This window comes from Octopus bimaculoides, chromosome 3 (assembly GCF_046866305.1).
Source record: "Octopus bimaculoides isolate indiv1 chromosome 3, ASM4686630v1, whole genome shotgun sequence".
Taxonomy (NCBI): domain Eukaryota; kingdom Metazoa; phylum Mollusca; class Cephalopoda; order Octopoda; family Octopodidae; genus Octopus; species Octopus bimaculoides.
Window position 1 is genome coordinate 23,120,863 of NC_142930.1, and position 13,490 is coordinate 23,134,352.

The 13,490-nt window shown below is 37.9% G+C and overlaps 1 protein-coding gene across 1 annotated transcript in view; it reads left to right on the forward strand.

Annotated features, from left to right (window-relative positions):
- Positions 1-13,490, forward strand: part of LOC106874166 (uncharacterized) — a gene marked incomplete at its 3' end in the record, with an annotated part of 91,044 nt that overhangs the window by 55,906 nt on the left and 21,648 nt on the right. The window contains exon 3 of the mRNA XM_089348341.1: positions 2,634-4,673. Coding sequence (XP_089204467.1) covers positions 2,804-4,673 — 1,870 coding nt within the window. The remainder of the gene's footprint in view (positions 1-2,633; positions 4,674-13,490) is intronic.

Sequence of the window (13,490 nt, forward strand, 5' to 3'; positions counted from 1 at the left end):
GAAATTAGTGTAAAAGTTAAATAAATAAAAAATATATATGGCATTATTGTTAAAAGTTAGTGTCTATTTTTGACAAAGAGCACATTATTATATGATTCAGGAGTGAGATTTGTAGTCAAAACTGTAAAGGGAAATAGAGTGTGATTGTTCCTGGGAAATAGTTATGCTTCGGTCCATTCTGGCATATAGAAATGAGTATAAAAATATAAGGATTGAAACTATCAATATTGGCTTTCAATTTTGGTTCAAGGACAATAAGTTCGACGGATAAAGTAAGTCGATTATATCGACCCCAGTGCTCAACTGGTACTTATTTTAATGACCTCGAAAGGATGAAAAGAAAATTCGACCTCAGCGGAATTTGAACTGAAAACGTTAAGATGGACGAAGTGCTGTTAAGCGTTTTACACAGTGTGCTAAAGATTCAGCCAGCTTGCTGCCTTGATAAAAAATAACAATATTACTAAATACACTTGACAGTTAGTCAAAAGCAGGAAAATACTAGTTTGGCTGAGCTGTTCATAAGAGGAAGTTCTGACTATTACCATGATGTCTGTTCAACATGGCAAAGCTTGATATGTATGTTTATTAAGCGTACGCATGTGAACTTAGTATAACCTTAAAATACAGTGTTGGTATTTTAGTTAAATATCTGTGTTTGTGTGTGTTAACTCTACTGAAGATAAAGTAGAACAGCTGATGACACCTTCTGAGGTAGGCCTCTGTGTTGAGTCTGAGGGCGAGTGGGAAGATAAATGGAGGCATAACGTCGCTATTACTAATGATCACTCCGAACATCATAATGGATGTTCGATTTTTATCACTCTCGGTACATGTTTTGGGGACAAATCAAGCCAACGGTTGTTCTGTGTGTTCAGCATCTGATCCTGACAGAAATTTTTCTCGTCTGAGAAAACCAAAACATGTTCGGTTGGAGAGGGTGCTTGAGTTTCTTCAAATGATTCGTAGCTCGGTTTTTCCGCTTGTCCTTGATGGTTTGGGATCAAAATTGGCCCTTTCTCATCTTGTATGAGGAATACCGAATGTCTTCACGCACTACCTGCTTGTTAAGAAAGTTAGATACTCCCATGTCCCTGACGATGGACCTGATTGACTTGGAAGGATCGTTGTTGATTATGGCCGGGATCTCACCAACATATTCAGGAGTTCTTTTCTTATCAGAGTGAGTTTTCCGAGGTGCTGTACGTTTGTAATCACCATTAGCCTCATCCAACTGACCCTACTATACTGTGTAGTTGACAAAATCAAAAACAAACAATGCGCATGTGCGAAATTAAAAATATAAAATGGTGACAATTTACTCATGGCACATTGTATGTATATATATATATATATATATATATATATATATATATATATATATATATATATATATATATATATATATATATACATACATACATACTCTTTTACTTGTTTCAGTCATTTGACTGCCCCCATTCTGGAGCACCGCCTTTAGTCGAGCAAATCGACCCCAGGACTTATTCTTTGGAAGCCTAGTACTTATTCTATCGGTCTCTTTTGCCGAATCGCTATGTTACGGGGACGTAAACACACTACCATCGGTTGTCAAGCGATGTTGCGGGGACAAACACAGACACATAAGCATATACACACACATACATATATATATATATATACATATATACGACGGGCTGCTTTCAGTTTCCGTCTACCAAATCCACTCACAAGGCTTTGGTCGACCCGAGGCTATAGTAGAAGACACTTGCCCAAGGTGCCACGCAGTGGGAATGAACCCGGAACCATGTGGTTAGTAAGCAAGCTACTTACCACACAGCCACTCCTGCGCCTATTATATATATATATATATATATATATCATCATCATCATCATCATCATCATCATCATCATCAAAAGAGCAAAGACTCCCTTCGGTCTTGAATGACCCTGTGATTGCATCTAGAAAGTTACCCTCCGAGACACAAGTCCAGGCAAGGTTGTTTATGGAAGACCAGCAGTTACCCATGGATATCAGCCCCCCCTCTCCATGCCACCAATTTTATCCAAAGGAAAGGCAAGGGACGATACAATCTGGCACCAATGAAGTCGCAACTCATTTCTACAACTGAGTGATCTAGAGCAACGAGAAATAAAGTGTCTTGCTAAAGAACACGACACACAGCCCGGTCCGGAAATCGAACTCGTGATTGTGAGCCTGACGATCCAACCACTGAGCCATGCACCTTCACAAACACACACACACACACACACACACACGCACACACACTCACAGACACATGTATATAAATAAAAAGATAAATAAATAAATATATATATATATATATATATATATATATATATATATATATACACATATAATGACACACGTGCTTTTCTCTGAAGTACTTGCTCCTTTCTCTTTTCCCTCCTCTCTGGACTTTTCCCTCTTACTGACGAAGATGAATGGTCGAAACATCACTGCCACTTCTATTTTTTCCATTTTAAACTCTCACTGAGTGTTAGTCTAATATATTCACAGTGTACGTCTAATTGACATTTGTTGTTTTTTCCTGTTTATTCTATTCTTGATTTACTTATATATATATACACACACACAGCATGTTTATATACACTATGTTTATATTTTGCAGATACCAAAGCAAATGTGTAGTCGGCCAGACTTGAAATTACGATGGAAAATAAAGAACTGAATGCAATATAGAATTCTGAAGAAAGAAATATATATAGAAAGAGATAGAGATACATATACATCTATATATTTACGCCTGTGTAAACGTTTAAACAGATTGCCCAAACCACCATGAATGACTGCGAAAATATGCTCAATCGCAGCGCATTGCTGCAAAATGCTATCAATAGACGAAACTCCTTACATGATGGCAGTTGTGTCAAATTTCCATATGGACAACGAGATTTGGACAGTTCAATTACCTCTAACAGCATTGTCAACAGTACCACTATTGGCAACGGTAACAACGTTGAAGACGCTTGCACCGATAGCAACGACAGCGTTAGCGTCGTTAGCAACACTAGTGAATTGGACAACGCTGTCAACGGTATCAACGGCAACGTAAACACGGCTAGCAACAGTAGCGACATTAGTAAAGAACTCTCAAATTGCGAGCCACTTCAGATGGTGCCCTTCTCAACACACCCCGATGCCATCAGTGCCAAAAAGCCCCTCTGTCGTTTGGACTATTCAGTTCGAAACACTGCCATAGGCTCGCTACCTAGGTGTAATTCAGACCTGTGGACTTTGCAAGAACAAGACGAAAGCGATAAAGAAAATGATGGTGATGACGACGACGATGCTGATGATGATGATGAAAATAATGATAATGGTGATTCTGATTACGATAATAAAGATGTGGTAGGGAATGGAATATGGTGGGTGCTGAAAAATAAGAAAGAAAACAACCGTTTAGATGATGTGAAGGGAAGCGAGACGGAGACAGCAAGAGAGAGAAATAGAAGAGGAGATGATGATGTTTGTGTCGAGAGGGAAAAGAAAAATAGCGAGAAAGAAAAGAACAACAGCAGTAGTGGTGACGAGAAAAGCGGCGGGGAAAGCATAACGAAAGAGGAAAGTAAAGCAGGTTGGCAAGAGGATGGGGAGAAGAGAAGGAAGTGGGAGGCTATACGTGAAGTGAAGGGAGAAGGGGAAGCGGAGGAGAAAAAGAAGGAGGAAGAGCAAGAGGCGTTGACACCGAATTGTTATTCTTCAAATGAATATGAATTCGAGACAGCGAGTGAGGGAATAGGTTTGCTGGAAGTTAAGGTCGAAAAACAGTTGTGCGGTGCTACTGTTCATCGTCCCACAATGTTACGTTTGACTACAACCGCGTCAGGCCATGATTCGGCACCTACAACTGTAACTTGGTCAGATACTTGTCGAAACCAATCGGACACCAAGAGACTGGGAAATAACTTGAAGAAAATCAAAGAAACAACTGCAATGCCTCAACGACTTGAAACGGAATTCAGCACAGAGAATCACTGTGGCGAAAATGTACCTTTAGTTGACACGGTTACATCCCAGCAGCGAGTTAACGACCCAGCACTGGCGGCGCTTCCATCACCGTTGCTACCATGTCCGCCCTCGCCAGCACTGCCTCTTGCAACCCTTTCTTCACCTGCTCCCTCAATTCCTCCGCATTCTAATCATCCCAAACATCCTCATCATCATCAGAATTGTCTTCAACAACAGCAAAACCACAATCAACACCAACAGTCCCATGCTCACTTTTTTCTTACATCTGAAGCTAACCTAACGGTCTCCACAAAACCAGTTCCATCATGTGGCAACAATTCCCCCGTTTCTACAGTTTCTGCCTCTTCTACTTCGTCTTCTTCTTCTTCTTCTTCTTCACCTCCTTCTCCTTCTTGTCCTTCTTCTCCTCAAACGACGCACTCTTCTGTCGACCAAGAAGGCAAAACCACAAAAGAAGGGGACCCTTTCCATACGGAAGTTCTTGATTCAAACCCTGATTACCCAACAACAGGCCATTCCATCAATGATATCATCAAGATGTCCCTTGAGGATTATGTGGTACTAAAAGACGAAGAGAACAGACGTCTCTCCGTCGACGTGTTACCCACAGCTAACAACAAACCAAGGCAGAGTTACTCTAAGATGGTCTTACAGAACATTCTCAATGGAACAGAAAATGGTAAGCAAAATCTTTTTGTTGATATGTTCTTTTGTTTGTGTGTTTGTTTTTTGGGGTGTTTTTTTAATTTTTTTTTTTTTTACAATTATCTTCAAAACATTCTAATGGCAATGTATATATGTTCCTGCATGTCTGTCTACCTATATGTCTATGCAAGCGTCGCATATGTGTACGTGTGTGCGAGTGTGCATACGCCTGTATATTGGGTACACTGGTGTGTATATTTTTCTGGGTTTGTGTGTGAGAGACAGAGGGAGAAGGAGAGAGAGAGAGAGAGAGAGAGAGAGAGAGAGAGAGAGAGAGAGAGAGAGAGAGAGAGAGAGAGAGAGAGAGAGAGAGAGAGGTCCAAGTATGTAATATAATAAAATAAATCCGGCCGTAGTCCGGATGAACTGCGTCAATTTAATGATAGAACATACAAATCCCGAGAAAAGCAGAAGACAACAAAACAACGGGCAAGAATATAAAATACATAATTACATTGAGAAAATCACAGAGAAGACTATAGGCATGTAAATCTGTAGTAATTAATGGTTATCTATATCAGGATTACTTTGAATATCGGGGCTATATGAGTTTTATTCGGCAGCAATGCACATCTATATCTGGACATGTCTGTATGTGTAATGTACGTATAGGTATGCCTTGTTTCAACAGATATGTTAGCATGTATCTATGCATCATGTGTATGCGTGTGTGCTCTCAGCGCGTGCCTTTGTATTTGAGGGCTTACATCATGTGTATATACGTCTACTTACAAATCGCAACCAGGCTCCTTTGTTTTTCCGTTTTTTGACATCAATAAAATAAGCACCAGCCAATAAAACTATAGAATAAGCACAAAGTTCCAATGCACTGGAATGCACTCTAAAAGGCGGTACCCTGATTAGGCCTTAGTTCTATTACTTAAATGAGTTTTTTAAAATAATAGAATTTGTGTTTGAATATTTACACCCGTATCTCTGCATATGTGAGGGCGCGAACCCATCTCGTGTATCTGCATGTATGTTTTAAATATGTACTTTCCCCCCATTCTTTGTGTGTATGAGAGTATCTATATATCTTCGTTTATGCGTATATGTCTGTTGAAATATGTTTGTGTGTAAGCATATATCATGTATAGTAGATCTTAGAATATCATAAATATTTGAATTATTTGAACACGTGCTTCAACGTATTTATTACATATAATATACACACATATATACACACATATATACATACACGTATATATTATCTGTCTCCTCTTTCTCTTTCTTAATATATGTGTGTATGTGTGCGTATGTATGAATGTATGTATATACATACATATATACATACACACACACACGCTGTTTCTTTCTTTCTCAATAAGTGAGTGTGTTTGTGTGTATATACATAAACACACGCATACACATACGTGCACGCACATACATGTTCTCCTTATGTGAATGTGTGTGTGTGTGCGCGCGCACGTGTGTGTGTGCTTATATTATGTGTGTACTTGTATTTTTAATCCTGTGACCTGTTTTTATGTACATATTCAAACATAGAACATTAAGAAATATAAATATATGTGAGTATATGTGTGTATGCGTGTGTGCGTGTGTGTGTGTGTGTGTGCGTGCGTGTGTGTGTGTATACATAAAGAGAGGGAAGAGCGGGAGGAAACTGGAGAGGAGTACATATATGTATAAGCCTTCCCTGCACAAATTCAAGCATGGGTACACATATTGTAAAGCGCCAGACTAAATGCTTCGCCAGTGAACATAAGTACCCGTCACAGCCAATAATACCCATTGGCAGCTATCTTTTTGGCCTTCACCTGTATCTGGCTTTTGTCATTGACCTACGGCCATGCAGAAGCGCTGCCTTCGAAGACCTCGAAAGGAAGACTGGTGAAGACGACTTGGACGTAAAGGGAGGTAACCAGATCGTAAAGGAGCCCGATTCTGCCATTTCTCACAGAGAAAAAGGGTTCTGATTCGAAGCTGTGGTAGAAGATACTTGCTCAGGGTGCCGCGCTGCTAGATCGAACTTTAAAACACACAGTTCGAGCTAATTAACGACAAAACTATGTGTGTGTATGCCTTTGTGTATATCATGTATGTATTTATGTATGTATGTATGTGCGTGTGTGTATGTATGTGCGTTTGTGTATGTATACTTGTAGGTATGTATGCATCAATGTGTATGTGTGCATTTTATAAGCCTTGTGGGTGGATTTGGTAGACGGAAACTGAAAGAAGCCTGTCGTATATATGTATATATATATATGTATGCGTGTGTATATGTTTGCGTGTCTGTGTTTGTCCCCCCAACATCTCTTGACAACCGATGCTGGTGTGTTTACGTTCCCGTAACTTAGCGGTTTGGCAAAAGAGACCGATAGAATAAGTACTAGGCTTCCAAAGAATAAGTCCTGGGGTCGATTTGCTCGACTAAAGGTGGTGCTCCAGCATGGCCACAGTCAAATGACTGAAACAAGTAAAAGAGTAAAAGAGTATATATGTGTGTGCATGTATAAGTAGCTTACCTTTCAACGATTTAGTTGACCAATTATACATGGACTCTTCCTTTTGCTCATCAGTATAAAGATATTGCACGAAATTAGATTGAATTTTTCCATTTTCGCTGGACATTGATACCATTTACTGCTTTCCGTTTTCTTTTGGTCTGTTTTTCCGATCTATTTAATCCAGTAGTTTTTTTTTATGTTGTAATTGTTCCTTCCTACTGTTTCTTCTTAGTCCATAGTTCGTTTTTCTATCAGTTCAGATTGTGATCATAGTTTCAACAAAACAGGGATTTTGACAGTTGGTTATTTAGGTCATATACTAAATATATCATGCATACATACACACGTATATGTTAAATGCATGTTGCGTGTGTATATACATGTATATATTCATGCATATGTAGATAGATAGATAGATAGATAGATAGATAGATAGATAGATAGATAGATAGATAGATAGAGTGATAAATTGAATATTAATTCAATTTAAAACCAAGTGGCTTAGCATATAAAAAAAATCTGAAAATTCAGAAAAAATTGTATTATGCGTGCATGTGTGTGTGAATACAAACACTCATGCGCACACTTACACATATTCATATGTGTGTGTAATGTATATGTGCGTATATGTGTTTGTTTGCTTTATGGGCGTGTACGTACATGCATGTGTGTATATGTTCGTGCGTGCAAGCGTGTATGCGTGCACGTGTGTGTGTGTGTGTGTGTGTGTGTGTGTGTGTGTGTGTGTGTGTGCGTGTATTTCACAGTGCATGCCCATATGTTTTGGTGTCTTTCTCTAAATATCTTTCTCTATTCCCTTGTGTTTCTTTGAGGACCTATTGCTTCTCCAAACAAATTTATGTGTACGAACCGGCTTTTTAGTATGTTGTGTGAAAGTATGTAGGTATATATGTATTAAAATATGTGTGTATATACAGCTGAAAGAGACTAAGACAGAAAAAAGAGAAAGGGAAGGCGGATCAAGAGAAAGAGAGAGGTGGGAGAATGAGGGTGTGTGAATTTGTTTTGTGAAATATGTGGCGATAAGCAAAAACAAAAAAATGTCCCATAAGCCAGACTGCTTAATACTCAGGGAGGAGGCAGAGTTTCGGTGTTGTTGTCACTCATTACCTCTTACTCTCACCCCCATTCATTCATTCCTTCTCTCGTTTACTTACAAAACATACATTCTACTTATCTGTCTGTCTATCTTGTTCTGTATCTCCTGTTTTCTCTGAAAATAACAGAAAGAAGAGAGGGAGGAAAAAACATGACAGACCGCTGTTCTAGCATTGTTTTATGGCACCAAAGAACATAGACTGTTTCAATTACAAGCGGTATTAAAAACTATAATTCTTGGTAGCAGCTGTAGTGGTGGTAGCGGCGGCTTCAGTGGTGGTAGTGGTGGTAGTAGTGATGATGGTCCAGGCGAAGTGGATCAGAATATTTTGGAAGTAGTTTTATATTATAAAACTAAAGTAAGATAAAATGTAAATAGTAAAACATAGAAAAGAGGAAATGATTATAAAACACATCACAGAAGGACAGAATGGGTTAAGCGGAGCAGGTGGACACACGTGGACGAAAAGGGTCGCTGAAGAGCTGATAAAATTAGATAGATAGATAGATAGACAGATGGATAGATAGGTAGATATAATATAATATAAGGATAAACTCTTTATAAGAATTTATCAAGTAGTCAGCGTGAAAAAACCTCATAAGAAAAAAGACCCATCGTTTTTTTCCATAAACATATATAATACTAGCAGAAATACCCGGCTTTGCCCGGGTTAAATAGAATAATGAAATCTAAAAACGCCGTCTAGACTACGCAACCCTCAACTGTTAGTAGCTACGATACCATATTTCTACATTAATAACTCTCCAATCCATGCCAGCATGGAACATAGACATTAAGTGGAATGCCAGTCTCTCATCTAGGAGGGCCTTGAAATCAATGTTACCAACTGGGGACTATGTGTGTCGCAGTGATAATAAAAAGACCCAAAGGTGGTCTGCAACGAAATAATTTTACTCAACACTTTGCAAGTGAATCAGTGGAGGCAAAGATGCGTCTCATTTACTTGACAATTTATGCACCACATTGCAGAAATCACAATGTAAGTATATCTGAAAGGGTAGTCTTACACTGTTGTACCGTTGAATTACAAATAATGCTCATCTGTTATGTTCGGGTTAAAATTTCATCAACATCAAAAATATATGAATTTTGATGGGAGTTATGGCCGTTATACATAGAATATAATTTCCAAATTTCATAAAGATCCGTTCAGTACTTTTGACGTAGTTTTGGATAAGAAAACAAATGACTAATGTGTGTGTTTGTGTGCATGTGTTTGTGTGTGATGGGTGTGTATATGTATAGATATCTGTATGCATGTATATATATGTATATATGTGTACATATTACATGTACATCTATATATATATATACATCTACACATATGTATACATATACATGTATGCATATAGATCTATATCTATCTATATATATATATATATATATCTATGCATATACGTGTACATATGCATGTATATGTATACATATACATCTCTTTCTCTCTCTTTCTCTCTTTCTCTCTTTCTCTCTCTCTGAAAGTATCTGTCATTACAGTATCGAAATGTGATTGTTTCAGTTAGTGGAATAACGTGTACATATACATCTATATGTATACATATACATCTCTCTCTCTCTTTCTCTCTCTCTCTGAAAGTATCTGTCATTACAGTATCGAAATGTGATTGTTTCAGTTAGTAGAATAGTTTCATTTTTAAAGTGAAAGTATTTGACATGAGTGTTTTTGTTTCACTTTTGACACGTAATACTTAAATAGTGGAGGAGATATTATGTTGCCGTGGGCTCGAACTCTGCAAGAAGTTAAAAAATTTTTTTGACTAAAACACAACTGGAACCCTAAGTAAGGCATGTGTAAAATTTGAATGAAATTGGTTGCGTAGTTCTCGAGTTTTAGGGATTCACACAGACAGACAGACAGACAGACAGACAGACAGACAGACAGACAGACAGACAGACAGACAGACAGACACACATTCTCATTTTTATATATATAGATAATTTATATAAGGGCATTACTATATAGTAATGCCTCACGCTTAGAGGGACTTAATAAGTCAAAACTACCAAAATAAGAACATATTTACCGAATGCGAGGAATGCAACTTTTAAAGCTAACCTCCTAAAAACTTTTAACTTAACGGCAAACCACTGGTTTCATAATTAATACAGCAAAACTATGCTGCATCTTTTATTCATCAGTGGTTTGCCGTTAAGTTAAAAGTTTTTAGGAGGTTAGCTTTAAAAGTTGCATTCCTCGCATTCGGTAATTATGTGCTTATTTTGGTAGTTTTGACTTATTAAGTCCCTCTAAGCGTGAGGCATTACTATATAGTAATGCCCTTATATAAATTAGATAGATAGATAGATAGATAGATAGATAGATAGATAGATAGATAGATAGATAGATAGATAGATAGATAAGAAGTAACAGATACATACAGAAAGTAAGAAACAAAAAGAAGATCAAAAGAAATTAGAACCAGGCCAGTTCTTTTAATTGGTTCACCAACGTCGAGATTTACCATAATGTTTATGTAGAGTGATGTCAAGCAAACGAGCATTACAGTTGTCATAGGACTGCGCATCCCTTTATTAGAATAACGGCCTTTATATAGGACAACACTCCAGATTTCTTCATTCTCAAACATTCTCAACAAGGTTGAGTAAATAACAGTTGGGGTGTCTGTGTGGTTAAAAATTTTTCTTTGCAGTCACGTGGTTTTCGAGTGCGATCCTATGACGAGGAAGCAACTTGGGCAAGAGCCTTTTAGTATGTGCAGTCACGAGTTGGCTCGTAAATGAATTTGGTACACGGAAGCCGAACAGGAGTACACATATGCATATACCTATATTTTTCTCTTCGCTTTTTTCTCTCTCTCCATCTGTTTTCTCTCCTCATTCTTTTCAATAGAAGCGCGTAGGCTCGAAACGTCAAAGACTCTACCATTTTTCCTGAGTGTCAAACTTATATACCTTGTTTGTTGTTTCCTCACTTGTCTTTGTCTGTTTTTTTTTGTACAATTTTGGACCATATATATGCATACACACACACACGCACACACACACACGCGCGCAAACACACACGCGCATACACATAATACATACATACATACATACATACATACATACATATATATATATATATTCGGTCATCTCATAAATAATGCGGTATTTTATACTTTTATTTTTCAAATTAAGATAAAGTCCTTTTTTAATCTAAAATATAATCATCATATTCTACAATGCTCTTCCAGCTATCTGGTAGACTTGCAAGGACCCTCTTCCAAAATTCACTTGTACTGTTCTGACATCGTGTACAGAATTCATATTCTTTCTGTCCAAATTATTTTGGAGACTGCGGAATAAATGATAATCAGATGAGGCAATGTCCAGCAATGTAGCAAGTTGATACAGATATTCTATCCCATCCCCCTCCGACTTTAAATTCATGCAATTGAAAAAACTGCATTATTTATGGGATATATATGTCAGTCAGTCGTTCATAAATCCGAAAAACATCACACTCTAAAGTTGTTTTTTGAGCAGTAATATTTAATGTAGTCGTTGGTTATGGTCGGTCAGAAAGTTATGATTGGTTTCACGTCTATTATTGCTCTTAACAATATAGATGAATCATAGGACCTGCTGGCCTGAGGCACATAACCTCTTTACTGATGGATGTAGGAATACACTCTTGATCAACCAGAGTTGTGAAAAAGACGGTGAAACGAAATTCTTCGAAGCGAATTTAAGAAGGTCCCCGGGTCAAGTGAATCTTTTAGGATCCTTGCTCTTTCGGCCAAGCAAAGTTTGCATTGTCTGCTCCCATTGAGGCTTGGTCCAGGTTGTTCAGGAGCTTCCATTTAATCTTGTATGGCGTTCTCACTTCTTTTAAACGCCATATTGTTGTTGACCAAAGACGTATACAACCTGCAAAAAACAAATGTATCTTAATAGAAATTGTGCACGTGCTTGTGATTAGCAATCTTATAAAATTATTCTATGATTCTGCTTCCAGTTTCGATGTTTTAATGCGGGACCAGAATCGTTTACATGTATGCACTAAATATTCCTTATTCATTTCGAACATCACCTGGATAATGGCGGTATTGTAAGAATGTCGATTAGTCACCCTTTCAACAACGTTCCAAACGTATTAGTCTATGAGATTTAAATTCAGTGAGCTTAGACATCACAAGTTTGTTGTTACATTATCAAAAAGAAAATCTGACATCCATTCTTGGGTTACGTGGGCCCTGTGAGAAAGTGTTGAGACTTGTTGAAACACCTATGACCTTCTACTGCGTATTTCATCTATCTAGGGCCTAACAATTTTCTCCAACACAACATATCCTGTAGCATTAATTTTAAGACCTTGCGGAAAGATCTGAGGTGGCATGACAAGAGCTTTGTTACATACCACTCCTAAAACCATCACAGTTGCTGGAAACTTGGTGTGCATCACTCTGGGAACATCAGAATGATCTGCACATAACTACCTATCATTTCTCTTTTTTCGAAGTTTGATCTTGGTCGAAATATTTCTCGTAACCGACGGGGTGCCATATACTATATAGCATGCCATCTTCATAGGAGGGGAGGGGTGACCTTGTTAAGTAACAGCTTAGCATGGATCAAACGGTTTTCTTGTGTATTTAACCTGTCAATGCATACGACTTGTAATGAATGTCCTCGTGCACCATAGTTCGGATAGTCCGCTTCGACACCTGAACGTTTTTGGTGATGCCCTACATTGATTTTCTGGGAACATTATCGATAATCTTTTTAACTCGTTGATTGAAATGTGGTGTCTTTATAATGTCCAAACGTTTTGGATTGTTTTTCTCTTTGGTACATTTCAAACATTCCTGCCAAGGGCTTCCATTTGTGTACAAAAGATTCTGCAACATTTAGAAAGTTGGCAATTTCTAAATCACTGTATTCGGTCTTTTCATTTCTTGTGTTAACATTTTATCTGTCATGGAGAGAGAGGGCACATAACCTCTTCACTCTCTCCTTCCTTCTCTCTCCTTCATTCTCTTTATCCTTCCCTTTCTCAGTCTCTCATCTCACTGAATCAGTTATGCGAATAGGTGAAGGGGCCAAGATAGGGTCGTTTGCATCAAAGCCTCACAACCTTTTTAGAACCATTTTGTGAATACCAGAAGAAATATATCACCAGGAAAGATTATAAACTTCGCAACATACTCCACCAGTTTTC